General features: G+C 46.2%; 1 protein-coding gene, 1 long non-coding RNA gene and 1 pseudogene across 3 annotated transcripts in view; 2 read left to right on the top strand and 1 right to left on the bottom strand.

Moving 5' to 3' along the window:
* The first annotated feature begins 266 nt into the window (after window positions 1-266).
* LOC148007082 (uncharacterized) lies at window positions 267-5,143 on the top strand. The gene is made up of 4 exons (XR_015646186.1): window positions 267-1,151; window positions 3,267-3,445; window positions 3,562-3,772; window positions 4,403-5,143. It is a non-coding gene; the product is annotated as an uncharacterized LOC148007082 (long non-coding RNA).
* A 4,998-nt stretch (window positions 5,144-10,141) lies between these two features.
* On the top strand, window positions 10,142-15,168 carry LOC148007081 (sperm motility kinase Y pseudogene; annotated as a pseudogene). Its single transcript, XR_015646185.1, has 2 exons — window positions 10,142-13,335; window positions 14,044-15,168. The product of XR_015646185.1 is annotated as a sperm motility kinase Y pseudogene (transcript).
* A 115-nt stretch (window positions 15,169-15,283) lies between these two features.
* LOC134485046 (uncharacterized) overlaps window positions 15,284-19,976 on the bottom strand; it is a 47,059-nt gene continuing 42,366 nt past the window's right edge. The window contains exons 4-6 of the mRNA XM_087599227.1: window positions 18,596-18,669; window positions 18,001-18,122; window positions 15,284-16,847 (exon numbers count right to left, since the gene is read on the bottom strand). Coding sequence (XP_087455353.1) covers window positions 16,810-16,847; window positions 18,001-18,122; window positions 18,596-18,669 — 234 coding nt within the window. The 3' untranslated portion in view covers window positions 15,284-16,809. The remainder of the gene's footprint in view (window positions 16,848-18,000; window positions 18,123-18,595; window positions 18,670-19,976) is intronic.

Below are 19,976 nucleotides of genomic sequence, written 5' to 3'. Positions count from 1 at the left end.
AGTGATCTATTGAATTTTATAGGTAGTAGTTCTAAATGTTTTCTTTCAAAGACCTCAACTGAGAAGTAGAAAAAAGAAGTTATAATATAGTAAGGCAAATCAAAGCCCCAAATGGTAAGCTAAGAATTCTACCTCACTGTCTTTTTTGCTTGGAATAAATTGTCTTGTCTATTTCACAGTGTCATCTGAAAATTCTTTCATGTCCTCAGTATAAACGGTAGGTGATTTCAGACACATGGCAATGGAAAAGACACCAGCAGAAACTACAGCAGCAACAGGAGTAGCAACAATAGCAGAAGCAGCATTAGGCACAGCAGCAGCAGGAGGAGGAGAACGAGGAGGGTAGGAGGAGGAGGAGGAAGAGGAAGATAAAGAGAGGAGGAGAAAGAAGAGGAGGAGGAGGAAGAGAAGGAAGAGGAGGAGAAAGAGGAGGATGAACAGCAGGGGGAAGATTTTGATTCCCTGTCCCCGTGAGAATTGCTGATGACTACTTCTGGACACAGATATCATGCTGAGAACTGTTTATCAAAATGATTTAACAGAATATTAATGTTCATAGAAGACATGTCAATGTTCCTGAGGGCATACAGCCCTGGAAAAGAGAGCCAGATGGCAGAGGCAAGCAGTGTGGAATGTTCTTACTGAGGAAGACCTTCTCAAAGCTGATGATGTAATAGGTATGAAGGAGCATTTCATGGGAGTCACGGTCCCATGCCCCTGTGTCCGGGCACACAGAGCTCCTAGCCTTGCATCCTGCTTGAGAGGGGACCTGGAATATTCCCTGATCCCCACAGGGTCCTGGATTGCATGGTTCCCCCTCAGTTATGGTCCTCCCTGTGCCTCATGGGGTACGCAGCTTCTACGGGCTGAATTTATATCAGTGATTAACTGGAGCTGGACCACAACCACACCACAGGCAAGCCCTGGGCACTGAGGACATTAAGAGCAGCAGACAACATCTCCTCCACTGCTTCTGACTCTGCTCCACAAGGCAAGGCAGCTCCCACACAGCAGGCATCCAGCCTAACTCCCAGCAGGGAGAGTGTGAGATGTCTGTGGATGAGCCCACAGGGACTACAGGATTCTGTGGGAAGACATCTGGTAGCTTCTGGAGCAGCTGCAGCAGCCAGGACACATGAACTACAGTGGGGGTGAGCTATAGGACCAGGTAGCAAAGAGCCTGCTCTGGCCAATGCTGATCTGAATCCCTGGGTGCAGGCTGGAATAGTCACTCAGGGCTATTAGAGTGAAGGCCAGCCAAGGGCATACAATGTGTCACTAACATTCTTAAAGTCTTGTCCAGGAAATAAACCACTGGCATTGACCACTAAAGTTGAGTCCAGACTCATGGGCTACAGGATAGCAGATTGAACTGAGTCTGAATTCCCATGAGTATGACCTCTGGCTGCTCCCTAGGCTCAGTATAGATGAGCATGAGAAGGCACCATTGCTGTGTTTGCAGGAGTAGCAGAGAGCTCGGAATACATGACCCACTCCTAACCCAGACTGGAGCCACTCTAGGGAGGAGATGGCATCATTTGAAGATGGGCTTATGCGGGACACTGTGCTCTGGTTTGTGGCACATACAGCTCCTGTCTTTCTTGCTGACTGTTCAGATCCTCAGCTGGCCTCATCACGGACAGTCCCATGAGGAGTGGGTGTTTGGTTCCTGCTTCCCAGTTAGGGCAGGAACAAGCCCAGACGCAGTGAGTAAGGACAGTGCTTCTGTCTTGACCCAGCTTCCTTGTCCTCCCCCCTCCCCCAACTCATATCAGGAGCCATCCAGAGACCTTCATAGGAGTGTGGGTCATGTTAATCGGAATGCACAGCTGGAGATTAAATTCTGGGTAAGGTCTCCATACAGCCCTGGTGGCTCCCACACCCTGCCTACCTAAGTTTTCCCAATTGGGTCCTCAGGGTCGTGGAGAATCTTCTACAGGCTGCCGTGAAGATACAGCCAGTTTCTTGGTAACATTGTGTTTAGCAGAGGTTCTCTGCTTCAGGCACAGAGCCTTCCAGTGAGAGGGTTTGCTGAGTAGCACACCAGGACCAGAAAAGTGTAGAGCCCTCCAGTGGTAGACATGAAGTACTGCAGGAGTTTATTTCCTGATTTCTTCACATCTACCTTGTTCTAAAGGCTTTTTGTCAGACACATAGGGACCTAAGAAACTTGAGTTTGCACCCCCATAGGGAACCCAGGACACTAAACCAGCAGCCCTGTTAAACGGCGGCAGAGGACAGTCTGGGCTCTGTGTTTATAGAATGGCTCTAGACTGGTATGAAGACTGATTGACCAGCCAGTCAAGGAGAGTTAGGGACAGTTAGAGACTTGGAGGAGAGCATGAGCGGCAGACACAGCAGAGTCCAGGCCAACAGTGGAACCAGTTCATTTAATAGAGAAGCATATGCCCTCCCAAAAGGCTGTCAGCTTAAGGCACTGCACTGAAGACCTGACCCAATAACATGCCCAATTTACACATCACCCACCTGTGGCTTGTGGAGGGTCCTCAGGGTAGATCCTAAAGTCCATCATGGCTGAAAGGCAGAAGTTTGCACATCATTGCAATGTGGAGGCTACTCTCTGCTGATGGGATCCACACACTCTGTGAAAAAGTTTGCTTAAGTGAAAGTTGGCTGTCCTTGAACTCTCTGGTCTTCCAGGGTAGTGTGTGTTGACCACATGCAGAGCCATTCCTGAAAAACGTAGAGCCAAAATTCAACAATAGGGAGAGAATCCTGTACCAGATGGAATCCCTCAGGCCAGTGTGGATTCAGAGACATCCTATGCCATGGCATGGAGGCTCCCAAGAACTTCTAGGATCAATGTGAGCCACACAGGGGCCACAGTCCATCCTGGGAGAACATTAAAGTATCTGAAATTATCAGGGACCCTAAGGTAGGTTCGTCAGGATATGGAGCTGATGCATGGTGGGATGCTTGGAGGATACAGCCTAAGGCAACGTAGAGGAAAGTGTGTTATAAGAGGTAAGACAGAGCAACCACACAGTCTGAGAACAAGTTTGCTTAAGTGCAATTTGGCCGTCCTTGAACTCTCTGTTCTTCCAGGGTAGGATGGCCTATCGGGCCCAGGACAGAGCGACTATGCCAGAATTACAATGGTCTGTAATAGAGATGGAGAAGGTGTCAGGATGGGACTTGGGCAGTGGATGGAGCTCTATGACTGCAAAGCCTGCCTAGGCTCCCAGGACCCAGAGCTGGCTGCTGCAGGAAGTCCTAGATCACAACTCTGCCGTTCCTCTTCCCAGGTCTTGCTTTTAACTACTGGACCCAACACAAAGCCTCCCTTGCAGGCTTAACAGAGCATGAAAACGAAATGGCCACCTCCTGTAACAAGAAACACTTCTAGAAGAGGAAGGAGACATCAATACATTCACAAAACTTTCAACTCGAAATCTGTCTTGCCAATAAGTGTGCAGGGATAAAGGTAAAGCAGATATTGAGGGACCAACCAGTCAATGACTGACACAAAGTGAGATCTGTCTCATGTGACAGACACAACCTCTGACGCTATTTATGATATTCTTTCTGATTTACTTGCAGACAGAAAAGTAGCACACCTGTCTCCAGAGGCTTCACTCAGCAGCTGAAAGCCACAGCCAATCCTCAGATGGAGCTCGGGAAGTCTTGTGGAAGAGTGGGGGGAGAGTGACAAGGAAACTGGTTGGGATAAAACACTACAAGAAGTCCGCTACCGTCAGATACCTTGGACCATGGAGTATGCTAGAGCCTGTGCAACCAACCCCAGAGCCAGGTTAGCTATCTGCAGTTGGTCTCCATGTGGGTCATCTGACAAGTAGATCCAGGACTGTCTCAGTCTGTGTTGCCTGCCATTGGATCTGTTCCCCATACCCTGACTGCCTGATTGTAAATCTGTGGGGCAGAATGTGCTCGGGCCACCTGGGACTAGATGTCCCGGGGTGGTGTGGTACCCAGGGACTCTCCCCTTGTCCAAAGAGAAGGGAGAGAATTATGGTAGAAAGGATTTGTAAGGTGGGACTGGGAAGGGAAGAGGGAGAGTGACTGGGATCAGGATGTAACCTGAATAAAGAAGACATTATTGGAAGTAAAAAAGTTAGCCTGGAAAATGGAAAGATTGATAAGTGGCTAAGAGCACTGAATACTCTTTCAGAGGTCCTGAGTTCATATCCCAGCAAACACATGGAGGCTCACAAATGTCTCTAATGACATCTGATGCCCTCTCTGGTCTTTCTAAATACAGCTACCCTGTACGTATGCATAACGAATGATTGATTGAATGAATGAATGAATGAATGAATGAATGAATAAATAAATAAATTTTACCTAGTCTTAGTTATCAGGCAATGAATAAAATGTCGAGATTATGTTCAAACCCATGTCATGGATTGCCTGGATCTTTTAGATCTTCAGGAAACATCTCAACGAAGAACAAGAGAGGCTGAAGAAGAATGGGGAAGGGTTTGATCCCTGAAGTTCCTCAGTGTCCACTAGCACAGCACTTGTCCTTGGGAGATGACATCTTTCACTCTTCCTGACTGTTGCACCAATCAGAATTACAAGCTCTGTGGATGAACCTGTAAAAGAGGACAGTTGCTCTTGGGCCAATATGGAGGTTCCTGACCTCTCAGCAAGCTCACTGCTGACTTTTGAGGTCTCTGGAGGGTGAGCAAAATGAAGACACACAGAGTAGCCTCAGGTTGAGTCAGCCAGGCCCAGGGGCTCAGTGGTGTCTCTCAGATTCCCAGGCCCTCCCTGAGATTGAACACACTACACAGTGTAAGAGGATTAGGGGATAACCAGGAAATGCAGTTGCTCAGGTGTCTGGCTCTGTAGGAGGGAAATAAATCACAGTGGGAAGCTTCAGGACAGTCAGGTGACCTGAGCCCTCCACAGAGTCTAAGTCCAGACTCACAGACATTCATCTGTCCACAAGTCTCCTAAACACAGGCCTTGACTGACCTGCAGTCCAGAGTATGTTATTATACAGTGTCGCTTAGAGAGAGGACATACTTTCCAATTAGGCCTTTTCTGTGTCACACTGAGACTGGGTTTATGGTACAGCTGATGCAGATGGGGACTGGCCACAAGTGGCAGTCTATCCCAGATTAAATAAATAAATAAATAAATAAATAAATAAATAAATAAATAAATAAATAAATAAATAAATAAATGAATGAATGAATACCCACTTATCTCACTGCCTGCAATCCTCATTGTCACCACAAGGGAGCGCTGCTTTGACATTCTCAGAAAGAAAAGCTGACTTCCCTCAGGGAAATGGATGGACGGATGGATGGATGGATGGATGGATGGATGGATGGATGGATGGATGGATGGGTGGGTGGGTGGGTGGATAGACAGAGAAGTGATTTGACTTAATCAGTTTCTTCCTTTCCTACTTTTCTGGTCGAAAACACACTGAACATGTCTGCTGCAATTGCTTGTTCTTCATTTCTGCTTTCTTTGGCTGTTCATTCAAGGCAGCTCCCTTAGAATCTGCTCATCTCAATAAAGGTCCATCTGTGGAATGTATAGCTTCTCAGTTAGGAGCTAAGGGATTCTTGGAAGGAGTTCCCAAAATCCCCTCTGGGGCAGTTGCCAGTGTTCTCTACTTCAGACAGCAGCTGCATGAAGCAAACACACACCTGTCTGAACATTCCAGCTTGGGTGCACGTCACAGTGCACCTGCCCCAGGGTCCTTGCCAGTTGCACATGCCACAGGGCCACAACTACAAGATCCCTTCCCCAGGAATCATGCCCCCTTGCATCTCCCCCAGGATTCCTGCTCTGTTGTAACTGAACCAGGGTCCCTGCCCGGTTGTTCCTGGCTCACGTTTCCTACTCAGTTTTACCTGCCCCAACGACCCTGTCCCACTGCACCAGCCTCAGGGATCCTGTCCCATTGTGCCCACCATGCTGCACCTTCCTGAGAGTACCTACTAACTGTTCCTAGGTGGCATTTTTCAAAATCTAATTCAAAGATCTTGCCAGTCAGAACCCATTGTCTTTATTAACACCAAGTAGATATTTGCAGGGCTTCCTCACCTACACTTAATCAATCCCTTCTCTCAGTTGTCCATGTGGAAGCAAAGAAACTAGCAGCAGAACATGGATTATTCATCCAGGATATCAGCAGCCCTAGAATTCTCATGAGATGGGCTGCTGTGACTGTGATACAGGGGTGGCAGGGAGGCTTAGACACTGAACAAGCCCAGAGTGCTGCCTCTGCTCACATTGTGCCAGCACCTTAGCCTACCTCTAGATGTCCTAAACTCTGAGAGGAGGAAGGAGATCTTCCTACATAGAAGATGTTCTCTGAATCTGTGCTGGCCAAGGTCAAGCCAGAGTGTTTGAACATGCCAGTTCCAGCCCCTGAGGGTTCTCTGCCTGCCTGGTGTTTCTTTGTGCTTTATGTCTGCCAAGGTGAAGATGTGGCCCATACTAGGAATAATTTTGAAGACAACTGCCCTGGGTTCCCATGCTAAAATTCAATTAGGGACTGACAGGGACCTAAATAACAACAAGACAGTGCCAAGACCATGAGTTCCAAAATCAAGAGCAAATGGGGCCTTGATGGTATCCTGTGCTGATCTGACAGGAGTCAGCACACACAATTCTCCTGCACATCCAATGCCCCTTGGAAAAATCCTCTGTCAAGGGTAAGTGATGCCTCATGAGAATGAACTGTCAGCGTAGGACAAGACACTTGGGACTACTGTCCTGAACTCACCAGTCTCAGATGAATGGGCTTTGAAAAGTTTTCAGGACACAGAATAGGGGTGTGTAAGCAAGTGCAGGTAATCCTTGGGTAACACATAGTTCCTGAGTAGGTTCTGAGAGCTGTTGGATCCAATCCTGGAAAAGGCAGCATCGTGTTCAGGGGCTTAAGAAAGCATGAGCCTGCTGATGTTTTCACAGTATTGCATGGGAACAGTAACAATGCCCTTAGGAGCAGGATGTCCTAACACTCTCAGATCAAGCAGACAGCCTAGAGCTTATTAGGCCCATATTCCAAGAGAATACCGGTCATGTGTGAAGCTTCTATAGCCAGGAAGCTGGAGCAGGGAACATTGACATTGTCTCAGTTCGGGGTTTACTGCTGAGAACAGACACACCATGACCAATGCAGCTCTTATGAGGACAACATTAATGGACACAGGATTGCAGGTTCAGAGACTCAGTCCAGTATCATCAAGCTGGGAGCATGGCAGCATCCAGGCAGTCATGGTGCCAGAGTAAGTGGGAGGTCTACATATTCATCTGAAGGCTGCTTGAGGAAGATTGGCTTGCATGTGGATAGGAAAATGGTTTTAAAGCCCATGCCCACAGTGACACACCTACTTTAACAAGACCACGCCTCCTAATATTGCCACTCCCTGAGCTAAGCATATACAAACCATCATAGACATCTTGCAGGAGGGTGGTACTGTTCTATCAGAGAGAAGCCTCTGCTCCCGTTAATATACTGAGGTCAACCCTGGGTAGGGCACAGAGCCCTCCACACATCCTGGGACTCAGGGAGGCATCCTATGAAAGAGCTTTTTCCTAGAAGGAAACATGGGTGTAGGCCTCCCTTCCAGCCAGGCTGTAGGGAGTCTCCAATGCTAAACTCTGTCTTTTTGCAGAAGTGAAACAATGAAAATTCACCCTTAACAGTACAGTGAATAGCAAAAATGGTGAAAGGTATAAAAAGAACCAATTAGTACCAGAGCATGAGGATTGGTTTTATATGAAATGTGGGTGGGTGCAGTGCAGTATCCTCCTCCATGTACCCACATGTTCAGTAACTACCCTGTTTGATGCAGCTTTACACAGAACCATCTGGAATCCATTCTCTGAGGGACTCCATCCCTGGACTGGAAGCTACAGGTGGGACTTTTGTATCCAGGTCTCCCAGCCCTGGGACAGGGATGCATGGATAAAGTGGAGAGAAGCAGACTGGAATGGTGCAGAGGTTATCCTGCCAACAACCCCAAGCCCCCAGCTGCATGACAATGTAGAACAGCGAGCAGTTTCCCAGCCAGCCTCACTCCCCATTGACAGACTTCTTCCAGTCCCTCCTTATGCCAAGGAAAGAAAAGCAAAAAAAGTAGGGGCAGGGCAAGAAATATTGCTCTACTCCCAGGAGCCAAGGACAAGCCCCCTCCCATCCTCTGATCTGACCCCATAACCAGCCACAGCCAAGTCCTGGACTCATCTCTAGAGGCACATGGACCCAGGCAGATGAGCCCTTCAATCACAATTGGCTCCTCAAAAGCATCCTATGTGTGTCAGTCCTAAGTCCATGAATCGGAGGTGCTCTGCACAGCTATTCAGAGAAGCCTTCTCTTGATCTCCGTGAAGATCTCTCTGTTGGATGTCAGAGGAGGGTGTCCATCCAGCATCAATCCAGGGACTGTGGCCCTCTAATGTGTTAGCCCATGTGAACCTCCCCACAGAGCCCCACCTGTCCTTGTGCAACTCCTCCTTGATCGCTTTTATAGGAAGATATTTAGAGTCCCTTGCAGGAGGCAGGGAAAATGGCACACAGCTGAGGGTGGTAGACAAAGCTGGGAACACATCAAATATTGAGTTGGTGTGAGGCTCCCTAAGCCATGCTTGGGCAGGTCTGTGCCAGCGATCCCATAAGACCCTTTGATTCTCCCCATGTACACAGCAGGAACCAATTGCCAGGCCTACCCTCTGCCCAGAGCAAAGGGAGATTGGAACTTGGATTCCAACCCTGGCCATTCCTATAATACCTGACCTTGTAACCCTTGCTCCCTTTGGGGCTCAACAGTCCCCCTCAAATGTAGACAGCAATGTCTAGATGGTGTTCACAGCTTTTCTTGCCTGAAACTGTGCTTTGTTTGATACTACAAACCAGGAAGTAGGGACTTAAACTTGAGATCACTGACTCAGGCTAGGGAGGACTCCAGGGCACCTGAGCTCAGCTGCAAAGGCAGAAGCTGAACCACAGTGAGCAGAGGTGGCACATTTTCCTGTTTCTTTCCTTTTCTGCTCTCAGGCCTTTCAGTGAACTCTACAGATGAGGATCTTTCCTCTCAGGCTTAGTGTCTGCAGCCATGAGAGTCCTCTACAGGGGACTCCAAACCCCAGAAGAGTCTTCAGAAGGAAAGCGCTACACACTGCACTGCCCCCAGCACTCTGAGAAACAGAGACCCTTTCTGGGCTTGGGCCAGTCAGTGCTCAATAGTTAGCTTCTGGCTGCACTGGCTGCTCACAAATAACACAGCAGACTGGGTCCTGTGACCTGGCTGTCACAGACTGTGATTGAGAATTCATTTCAACTGTGTCAGCATAGCCACTCTGTTCCTTCTGGCCCCAGGTTGCACAGAGCTCCTTGTCCTCATACATGCCTGTTCCATCACTGGACCTTAATATTTAAAGTGAGCCCTACACTCAGGATGGACTTGGTTTTCTATACATCATGCCAACCTCTGTGTGATAGGAAGTGTCTGCCTGTGTATGCATACCCCCTTATGTGCCTAGGTGTCCATGCATACCACTACTCCATGTCCTGTCAGAGGCCATCCTCTGACAGGTCCTCACGCCTGCATGTCAGACCACCTGTCTTCAAGCCCCAACCACTCCCCACTCCACAGATGTTGAGCTTATGGGCTTTGCTGATGCATCCAACATTGATGGGGGTTTTGGGGATTGAAACTCAATTCCTTACCCTTGGGAGGCAAGTGCTCTGCCTATCCCTGCAGCTTTGTCTCAGGTGTTTGATGATAACCTAGAGCCTTTCTGAGGATTTATGAAATCAGTGTCATCTTGATGGGTCAGTTTAGAAACACAGCTTTGTTTTTTTTTTATTTTTTTAACAGTGTACCATCAGTTTGAGGCTAATCATTCAGAATTCAATGAAAAAGTGACACCCTGAGTGTAGACATGACGACTTTGAAGCAGGAGGCATAGAAAACATTCAAAACAGAGAACCGAGGAGAGGTAAACATCTTACAGGCTTTGATTTCTAAAAGCCTTAAATCTCTCCATAGCCCAAGAAGCCAGAGCCTTGAAGCCCTTCCCAACCATGTCATGACAGGTCCTATTGTGACCTAATGAGGAGCGACTGTGAGGCGTCCCAGCTAACAGATGTTAAGCTGTTGCCAGGCCTGGATTTCTTTGAGTGCTTTGAGAGGAGGTGTGGAGTGGAGCCCTCTGCGACTTGTTTGTATCTTGTGAGCTGTGTGTGGTTGTATTGGATTTTACTGTACTGTATATATGTGTATGTATCAGTGTGTGTAAGAGAGTGTGTGCTGACAGATTTGCCTGTGTGTGAGTGTGTGTACACTTTTGCTTGTGTGTTTGTCAGTATATGTAGGAGTGTGTGAGTTTACAGGTTTGTTTGTGTGTATGTTTGTATGTGTGTACCACTTCTTTTGTGTGTGTGTGTGTCCCTGTGTGTGTGTGTGTGTGTGTGTGTGATGTGCATTTTTCCACGTTTACTTGTGTGTAAGTATGTGTGTGCCTGTTCCTACGTGACTGTGTTTTGTATGAATCTGGGTGTTTGTCTGTGTGTGTGCCTGTGTGTGTGTGTGTGTGTGTGTGTGTGTTTGTGTGTGCACGCACGTGCCTATCCCCTTTTGCCCCTTGCATCTATATTACCTGCACCTCAGTGCAAAAGAGTGTAGAGGCTACAAGTCACCCTGGCTCCTGTTCCTGAGGCAGGTCCTCAACCTCATTTTCAAGACAGGCTCTCTCACTGGCCTGCAGCTGCCCAAGTACCTGTCTTGGCTCTCCAGTGGCTCCCAGGAATTTGATATGCCAAGCCAATAATATCAGATTAAAGGCCTACGTAGACTGCTGGCTGCTTATTTATGGATTGATTTTATTTCTATGTGTTTAAGAGATAGAATTAGGCCATATATTCTCAAGACCACTGGCTATTTCCTTATTGTGGTTTTGTTTTATTTATTTATTTATTTATTTATTTATTTATTTATTTATTTATTTATTTATTTATTATGGATTGCTGGATTCATTTTGGTGGTGGTTTTTATGTTCTCACATGCTATATTACAGCTTTGATTTTTTACGGTTCTGCAGTCGGATGATTAACTCTATCTCCATTTTCAATGCCCTGCGGTTTCATCCTTTTACATTATTCCTGTTTCTCTATTTTGAGTACAAGCAACCATTGGCTTAGACTTGATACAAATTTGCCCTTTGTGACACTTTGACTCTTCGACCTTTGTTTAAGGTTTACTATTCACTGATATTTAACTGCCTTATTCCTTGTGGTTGGTTAATTTTAATTTTCAGTATTTTGGTCTGGAGAGTTGTGGATTTTTGTGGATCACTAGGTCCTGAAATTCAATGGAGTTTTCCCTTAAGTGTTGGCTTTTTACATTTGTTTGTTTTGTCTTATACTCAGTCTTTCTCCTCTCATTTCTTTCATCTGACCTTTTTCTTCAAACAATCCATTCACAGTATTGACCATCTTTGGCCGCCCAATCCTATTGTAGTATGACGATTTTTATTTTCATCATTACATTTAGTATTTGTGTGCTCTTGGCTTTCTCTTTTGGGGATGGTTATTTGGGTGGCTTTTACTTATGATTCTTCATATTTCCCCCTGTTCATAATTTTACTCTATTTTTCTAGTCTAGTCTTTTCTTTGTTATTATTTTTTTCTTTTTGTTTCATTTGTTTCTTTTAGGTTCCACATGTGTAATTTTAGTTCCTGAATTGCTCCATCTTTTTCATTATTTGATTCCATTTGTTTGTGATTTTTAGGTAGCATTAGTACTGATAAAATGCCTACAGAGACTGAGGAGGAGTTACCACCTCCTAGCCCCGATCCCAGTATCTCTGAGGAGGGAACCTTTCGTTCCCAATATAAAGTATTGAAGACTATTGGAAAAGGAAGCTATGCCAAGGTCCTCCTGGCCCACCGCCGGCTCACAGGAACCTGAGTGGCGGTCAAAGTTCTCCGAAAGAACAAGCAGTGGTTCCGGCCAGCCATGACAGAAGCAAACATAATGAGAAAGATCAACCACCCCAAAATTGTTTCTCTCTTACAAGTCAATGAAAACAAAACTAGAATATACCTCATAATGGAGCTGGTGGAAGGCCAACAACTCTACCAGTACATCAGAGAGTCAGGGCACATAGAGGAGGATGAGGCCCGGCAAATATTTGAACAGATATTATCAGCAGTGAGCTACTGCCATGGAAAGGGGATTGTTCACCGAGACCTGAAAGTGGACAATATAATGATTGATAAAAACAAAAAGGTCAAAGTCATCGACTTTGGGCTTAGCACCGAAACACAACCTGGACAAATGCTAAACCAGCACTGCGGTGCGTATTCTTTTGGTTTCCCGGAACGCTTCCTTGGACTTCTGTATGACGGGATGAAGAATGATATGTGGACAATAGGAGAGGTCTTGTATTATATGGTAGTGGGAAAGCTCCCATTTTATTCTGTGATCATCCAAGAATTACAAAAACAAGTTGTTGCAGGGGTGTATCCTGCCCCCTGTGGGGTTTCAGAAGAACTGGAGAACCTCCTTAGTCAATTACTAACAGTAAATCCAATGTATAGACCAACAGCCAGCGAGGTGATGAAACACGCCTGGTTCAAAGAACATGGGAAGGGGTTCACAGTTCGTTGTGAAGAACTGCTTCCCCTCAGGCCAGACCCTGAAATTTTGGGTGCGATGAAATGCATGGGATTTCAAGCCTCTGTAATAAAATACTCCCTAATAAAAAGAAAATATAATGAGGAAATGGCAACTTATTGCTTCCTACAACAGCAGGCTCTCCCAGGGTATGGCTGCACAGCCCAGGCACAGCAAGTGCGTCCCATTGCAGCCCCATTTCCTAGCCTTGATACTGCTGCTGCTTTTAGATTACAAAGAAAGAGGAGTGGAAGCCTGCCAGTCCTTGACACCTTGCAGGTGTCATTCTCCCAAGGTCACGTATCTCATTATGGCCAGAAGGTTCATACAAAAGGAGGAAGAAGGTCCACTGTGGCTGGTCGTCTCAGGCCACTACCGATGACACCTACACAGGACCACTATCACAAATGTGCCATGAGTGTCCCATACATTCAAACAACAAGCATCTTCAGTGAGAAGAGTAGCAACAAGGAAATAAAAGAAGATAATCTACTCTCCCACAGAGCCCCATTAGAGGATAAGCCCATCTCCAGCAGGGTCCGGCACAGAGGTTTTAAGGGGTGGACCCGGAATATAGCAAATGCCCTGATAAAGCTTTGTTGCTGCTTGCCAAGGAGAAAGAAACCTCGCCTGGGGCAGAACAGAATCTCCCCCCAGAAATGAGCCACAGGGAGAGTACAGATAACAAGCAGCAGGCACAGCCCAGGTACCTTCGTGCTTTGTCCTTTCTAGTTTGCTCTATGCTGGTCCTTCCTCTGTCTCTGGTTTCCATTTTCCCCACAATTCTTACCTTGTATCTTCTCTAAGTTCTTTTATGAGGTTTCCCCAACACCAAGCCTTCTCCCTCTTCTTGATTTCTCCTCTTCCCAGCAGGGACTCAATATGAATTCCCCACTCTACAGAGTTTTCTTGTTGACCCATCCCTTCAGATGGACTCCAGCTCCCCCTTAGGCCAATAGCTCCCACAGGGTGAGGACTAGAGATTCATGGGCTCATGGACTCATCCATGGGCTACTGGTTCTAGCACATGTGGTCATCAATCACAAGTGCTGCAGAACAGAGTCTTATGTTTTCAAATGTAACATCCCACTCCATTAAGCCTTAAAATTAATAACAAGGTTTGTCACTGAATAAGTATCAACAACCTAGTTTGTTGGTTATTGTTGATGGTCAGAATCCTGCATGCATGCATATTGTTTTGCATACTGATTTTTTCATTCCTAAGACCTAGCAATTGATATATATATATATATATATGTAACATTTCTAAATGATTTCTTTCAAAAATCTTAACTGAGAAGTAGAAGAGAATATTTGATAAAATAATAAGGCAATCAAAGCTCCAAATGGTAATCTAAGTATTCTACCGCATAAGATTTTTGCTTAGAATAAATTGACTTTTTTTCTCTCACAGTGCCATCTTGAAATTCTGTCATGTCCTGAGTATAAACAGGAGGTGATTTCAGACACATGGCCAAGGAAAAGACACCATCAGAAGCTACAGCACCAACAGGAGAAACAGCAATAGCACCAGCAGCATTAGCAGCAGAAGGAGGAGGAGGAGGAGAAAGAGGAGGAAGAGGAGGATTCCCCAACACCAAGCCTCCTCCCTCCTCTTGATTTCTCCTCTTCCCAGCAGGGACCCAATATGAATGATGAGTTCCCCACTCTACAGAGTTGTCTTGTTGACCCATCCCTTCAGATGGACTCCATCTCCCTCTTAGGCCAATAGCTCCACAGGCTGAGAACTAGAGGGTCATGGGATCATGGACTCTTCCATGGGCTACTAATCCATAGAGAAACGGGCCTGTAATACCAGACACTCAAGACACACAATAGGTAGGGGGATCAGAACTTCAAGGCTAGCCTGGTCTACATCATGAGTTTAAGATCAGCTTGGACAACTTAGTGACACCCTTTTTCTAGAGGTGAGGAGGGCTAAGGCTACTAACTCAGTGGTAGAGTACTCGTGGGGAAACAGACTGCTGTCCATTGATACCTCTCCTTCCTTGCTCGGAAATACACAATGGTATTAGAAGAGTCAAAGGTTCCTGGCCTAGCATCCACTATTCTATTTGCTACATCATTAAGGGTGCAGTTTTTGGTATTTTGGTCAGGGATCAAATCTATGAAATAAAACTTAAGCAATACTCTCATTGCTGTCATAGTGGGAGGTGGATGATAAATGCTTGCCCACCTGCATCAGTACAAAGCTGGTTCCTTGGACTCCCTGCAAACACATCACTGCTAACTGTGTGCCTTGTATAGGCTTTTCCAGCACTGTCATAGCTTGAAAACCTTCCCTGCTATGGACCCTTGAGTGGGCATCCTGCCTTTCTCAGTCTCAGAATGGAGCAAAGATCCCCTGCTCACCTCTAGGCTTACAGGTCAGGGACCTCTTCCATCCCATAGTGAACAAGACTGGCACAGCTGCACACACCTTGGAAAAAGAATGTATTGGCAACCCTTAACAAAAAAGATGTTTCTTACTTTGGATTATGGCATTCTATAAAATACGGGTATTTCCTGGTATAATTACACATGTCATTGATTGTGTGTGTGCGTATGATTTTTGAGGTTGGAGGGGGATAATTCATTTCTCTAAGCCCCTTCCTCAATGCTGGGTGATAAACATTGACTCTCATATAGATTTTAATAATTATACATTTATTTATATATTTTTAAGATTCGTTTATTTTTCCAACTTTTGTAGCTCTTTCTGTGTGTGTGTGTGTGTGTGTGTGTGTATGTGTGTGTGTGTGTATGTGTGTGTGTGTGTTTAATTAGATATAATACTCAGGGTCAGTAATCCTACCCTTGAGCTACCTTATAACTTTTTATGTTTTAAACAGCTTTATTATGATATCTTTGATATATAAAGCTGATATGTGCTAGAGGTGAGCATCTTGATGTTCTTAAAGACATGTTCTTCCTCAGATACAGAACGCGAGCTGGCTAAAATCCTTGCTACTCCTGCAGATTAACCTTGTCATGCACTGAAGCAATGGGACACATACTAAGCACACTCCCTGAGCTGCTTCCTAGGTTGGTAGCACTGGCTCCATCCCAGGCACAGCTGGAGTGGGCAGCTGTAAGGTTGAGGACCTGCACTCAGGACACTGGGCTCCAGGAGCACCTCACCTGCTGGTCATCCTGTGTACCTCTGAATGTCACTCCTGGGTTCTCACTGCCTGGCACTTAACCATAGACACCACTGTAGAACTGTCTAAGGCCAGAAGGGCAAAAACATTGTTGTTATAAATTTCTACTATGGAAACATCAAATGTTGTGCTTCTTGAACAGTTTTATGAAATGAACCTGGGAGAAACGCAAGAAATATGGCCTGAAGTCTCTTCTGGAACTGCCACTCCAGCATAAGCGTCCACAGGCAGTCACTCTCCTCTGCACTACCGTCCCCCTTGTTTTGCAACTCATGGATCTCCTTGCTTAGCATATCCACAAGGTGCATTTGCTGTTGCTTCTCCAGCTTCTTCCTGACATCTTATTTTTATGGGTCTGGAGACAGACTCCCCAGAGGACAGCACCTCTTTTCTGATAGTTATGAACTGCAGATCCCTGTGCTCAATAGTGGGGGGCTGCTGCGGGGACTACAACACCAGAATGACTGTTTCTTGGGGCCTCTGCAGTGTGGAAGGTTTTCCTGGTTTGGTCGGTGTGGTCAAAGATGAGAAGGAAGCAAGTTCAGGGAATGAGAGTGCATCTGTCGCCCTTTCCTCTCCTGCTCCCTGTGCTTCCTCTCTGCTTCCTTGTCCAGACAGGCCTTCTATATCTCAGACCACCACTGCTGCTCCTCACTCTTTTTTCCCAGCCACCTGTGCAGACTGGGATGCTGCCTTGTTTGCAGAAGGAGGGGGGAGTGGCAAATCCACTGAAATGCCACCAATATCTGGTGTAGTGGACCTGTGGTAGAGGAGGTGGTAGAGGGAGGTCTGTTCATATGGGCTGGGAGACAGTCACAGGGGTGGGCAGCACCTCTGCTGGGGTTTCCCAATGGCCAGGACCACTCTTGGTCAGAGTGGAAGCAGGGGCAACTGACTTGGAGGAAGAGTTCAGGTGCTCCTGGCTGCATGTGCTAGATTCCACTGAGGACCTCTGGATCCACATATCACTGTCACACTAGAGACCCTTGCCAGCCTCTACTCAGTGGAGCTCAAGAAGGTTAAACTTCCTGAAGCTCTTCCTTGGATGGGGTAAGAGCTGAGAAAAGAAAAGAGGAAGCTATACTACTTCAGGGACTCACCAGAGATATTAGCAAAATTTCATGCATGTTTCTTCCTCACAGAGGAGGTAACAAAAACTGGGGAATGGTTATATAACCAGACCTGACTCTGCTTTATGGCTCACTGGCCAAGTAGCCAGCTGTTCCTGTGTCTACAAAGGAATAAAAAGATTTTTTCTATACACTTATGCATGCTGTTTGTGGCATTGCCACTCCTGAAATTTAGCTCCTAACTTCAGGTCTAGGTAGAGGGGTCTGTTCTTGTGAAATGTACAGAAGTAAACAATCAGATGCTTAAAACTGCATAAAAGGCGTACTTTTTCCTCAGGTATCTGTTTTACAATCTTTTAGAAAGCATTCATGGGGGTTGACACCCCGAAACAAGCTTTGCCATTTCAGGAAAAGTGTGATGGAGGGAAGATTTGTATGGTGGGTTACTGGGAAGACAGGATTGTAAAGGAAATAAATAAATGGTTTTCTAAAAAGCATGTATTTTAAATGCCCTGCTAAAAACTATAATTTTGACACTATGCTTTCAATAAAAAACATTTCACATTTTATTTACTCATTTAAACTAATTCTCATTTTCCCAGATTCATTAATTTAGTATTAATTTACTTGAGTAGCGTAATAAAAATAAAACTGAAAAAATAAAAAGTAAAAATAAAAGCTGAGTCAGGGTCAGAAGAGGATTCACAATACTGCACCTAACAGACTGTGAATATATCTAGTAAACCGTACCATCAGATCTGATCTGTATCATGATCCAGAAGTATTTCTCAGCATCATGAACTCAGTCTCAACTAACTTCTTCCTTGAAAAGCTGAGCAAGAGCTGTGGTAGGAGCTACTACATGGGACTTTTAGGGTCTCACTTTATAAAAATAATTTATGTGTATGAGTGTTTGCCCAGCATGTGTGCACATGAATGCTTGACTGGTGTCCAAAGAACTTAAAAGAAGGTTTCAAATCCCCTGAAATTAGAGTTTTAGGCAGTTGTGAGCTAACACTGGTGTTGTAAAATACTGAACCATCTTTCCAGCCCCAGATTTTGATAACTTTTAGGAGGAGCCATATCTCAATACAGGATTACTATATGTTGGCTAACCTGGCTTGAGTCACTAGCTCTTACCTCTCTGCACCATGGAGGACAATGGCTGGGTAAGAAAGGTGGACAGGCAGTGAGAGAGGATGCCTTGATTTGCAACTTCCAGTGTAACCATGGAACTGGTTGTAGTCATGAGTTCTGCCACCCTAGGAAGAAAATATAAAGAAACAGTGCTCACTGTCATAGAGGAGTCTATGTTCAGAATACTTGTGCTTAGGTTCCTCAGCCTGGTTGCTGTTTGGGGAAATAAACCAGACTTTCAGAAGATTATGTCCTGTCCACATCACGTATGATAATTAATTATAAAACAGGTAAATATATTCTATTCTATAACATAAACATTAAGATATTTAAAGATTTTACAAGCTCTAAGTATATGTGTACATATTTATATAATTATTTAATGAAATGTTCTATACTAATATACATTCTTATGAGTGAACCCAAAATGAGATTCATGTGCTCTAAGAACTAGGGTTATAGTGAAGGTGAGTAAACACAAAGAGATTTTACATCACTTCTTTTTGAATTCAAATTTCAAAATTAAATGCAAACTATCACTTCAGTACACTAAAACTAACCAATTAGTTGACGCGTTTAAGTGACCAATTAGTCATACCTTTCCTGAGAAAGTCCAACCAGAGTAAATTCATCCACAATGAGGAGTTGGTCATGGGCACCTAGTTGTCCAACCTGAGCCACCAGAAGGGTGTAGGGAGAAAAGAAAAAGGGCAGGGTCACTGGTTGCTGCCGCTGCGGAGAGCTCATAGGCAGCACCCCACGAGCAAACTTGAGCCTCGGGACCACAGGTAAGACCAACTTTTCTGCTGCAAGAGATCTGCCTGGTGAACTCAGGACACAGAGAGGCAAAAATCCTCTAGGACCAGGCACTTCCGGGGTTTACCGAGAGTCCCAAACCCGCGGATCCTGAAACGCAGCAGCTCTCTGCTCCGGAACCCTGTGGGAGAGAGACCTCACCACCTGGTCAGGTGGGCACTCCTGAGGCTGCAGAGCAGAGGAGACCACCAACACTGCCCACCCCAGCCCACATCCCTGGCCCAAGAGGAAACTGTATAAGGCCTCTGGGTTCCTGCAGAGGAGGGCCCAGGAGCAGCAGGACCGCTGCGTCTGAGACACCGCCAGAACCTTAAAGGACAGACCAGATAAACAGTTCTCTGCATCAAATCCCGTGGGAGGGAGAGCTAAACCTTCAGAGAGGCAGACACGCCTGGGAAACCAGAAGAGACTGCACTCTGCACACATCTCTGACGCCAGAGGAAAACACCAAACACCATCTGTAACCCTGGTGCACGGAAGCTCCCAGAAAGGGCGGTGCAGATCTTCCTGGTTGCTGCCACCGTGGAGAGCTCATAGGCAGCACCACACGAGCAAACTTGAGCCTCGGGACCACAGGTAAGACCAACTTTTCTGCTGCAAGAGACCTGCCTGGTGAACTCAGGACACAGAGAGGCAAAAATTCCTCTAGGACTGGGCACTTCCGGGGTTTACCGGGAGTCCCAAACCCGCGGATCCCGGCCTGCAGCAGCTCTCTGCTCCCAAACCCCGTGGGAGAGAGACTTCACTGCCTGGTCAGGTGGACACACCTGAGGCTGCAGAGCAGAAGAGACCACCAACACTGCTCACCCTTGCCCACATCCCTGGCCCAATAGGAAACTGTTTAAGGCCTCTGGGTTCCCGCAGAGGAGGGCCCAGGTGCAGCAGGACCGCTGCGTCTGAGACACCACCAGAACCTGAAGGGACAGACGGGATAAACAGTTCTCTGCACCCAAATCCCGTGGGAGGGAGAGCTAAACCTTCAGAGAGGCAGACATGCCTGGGAAACCAGAAGAGACTGCACTCTGCACATATCTCTGACGCCAGAGGAAAACACCAAACTCCATCTGGAACCCTGGTGCACGGAAGCTCCCGGAAAGGGCAGCGCAGATCTTCCTGGTTGCTGCGGCCGCAGAGAGCTCATAAGCAACACCCCACGAGCAAAC

This window comes from Rattus norvegicus, chromosome 1, assembly GCF_021556685.1.
Source record: "Rattus norvegicus strain SHRSP/BbbUtx chromosome 1, alternate assembly SHRSP_T2T, whole genome shotgun sequence".
Lineage (NCBI taxonomy): Eukaryota > Metazoa > Chordata > Mammalia > Rodentia > Muridae > Rattus > Rattus norvegicus.
Note: the sequence above shows the minus strand (reverse complement) of the source record. Positions and strands in the feature narration are given on the sequence as shown.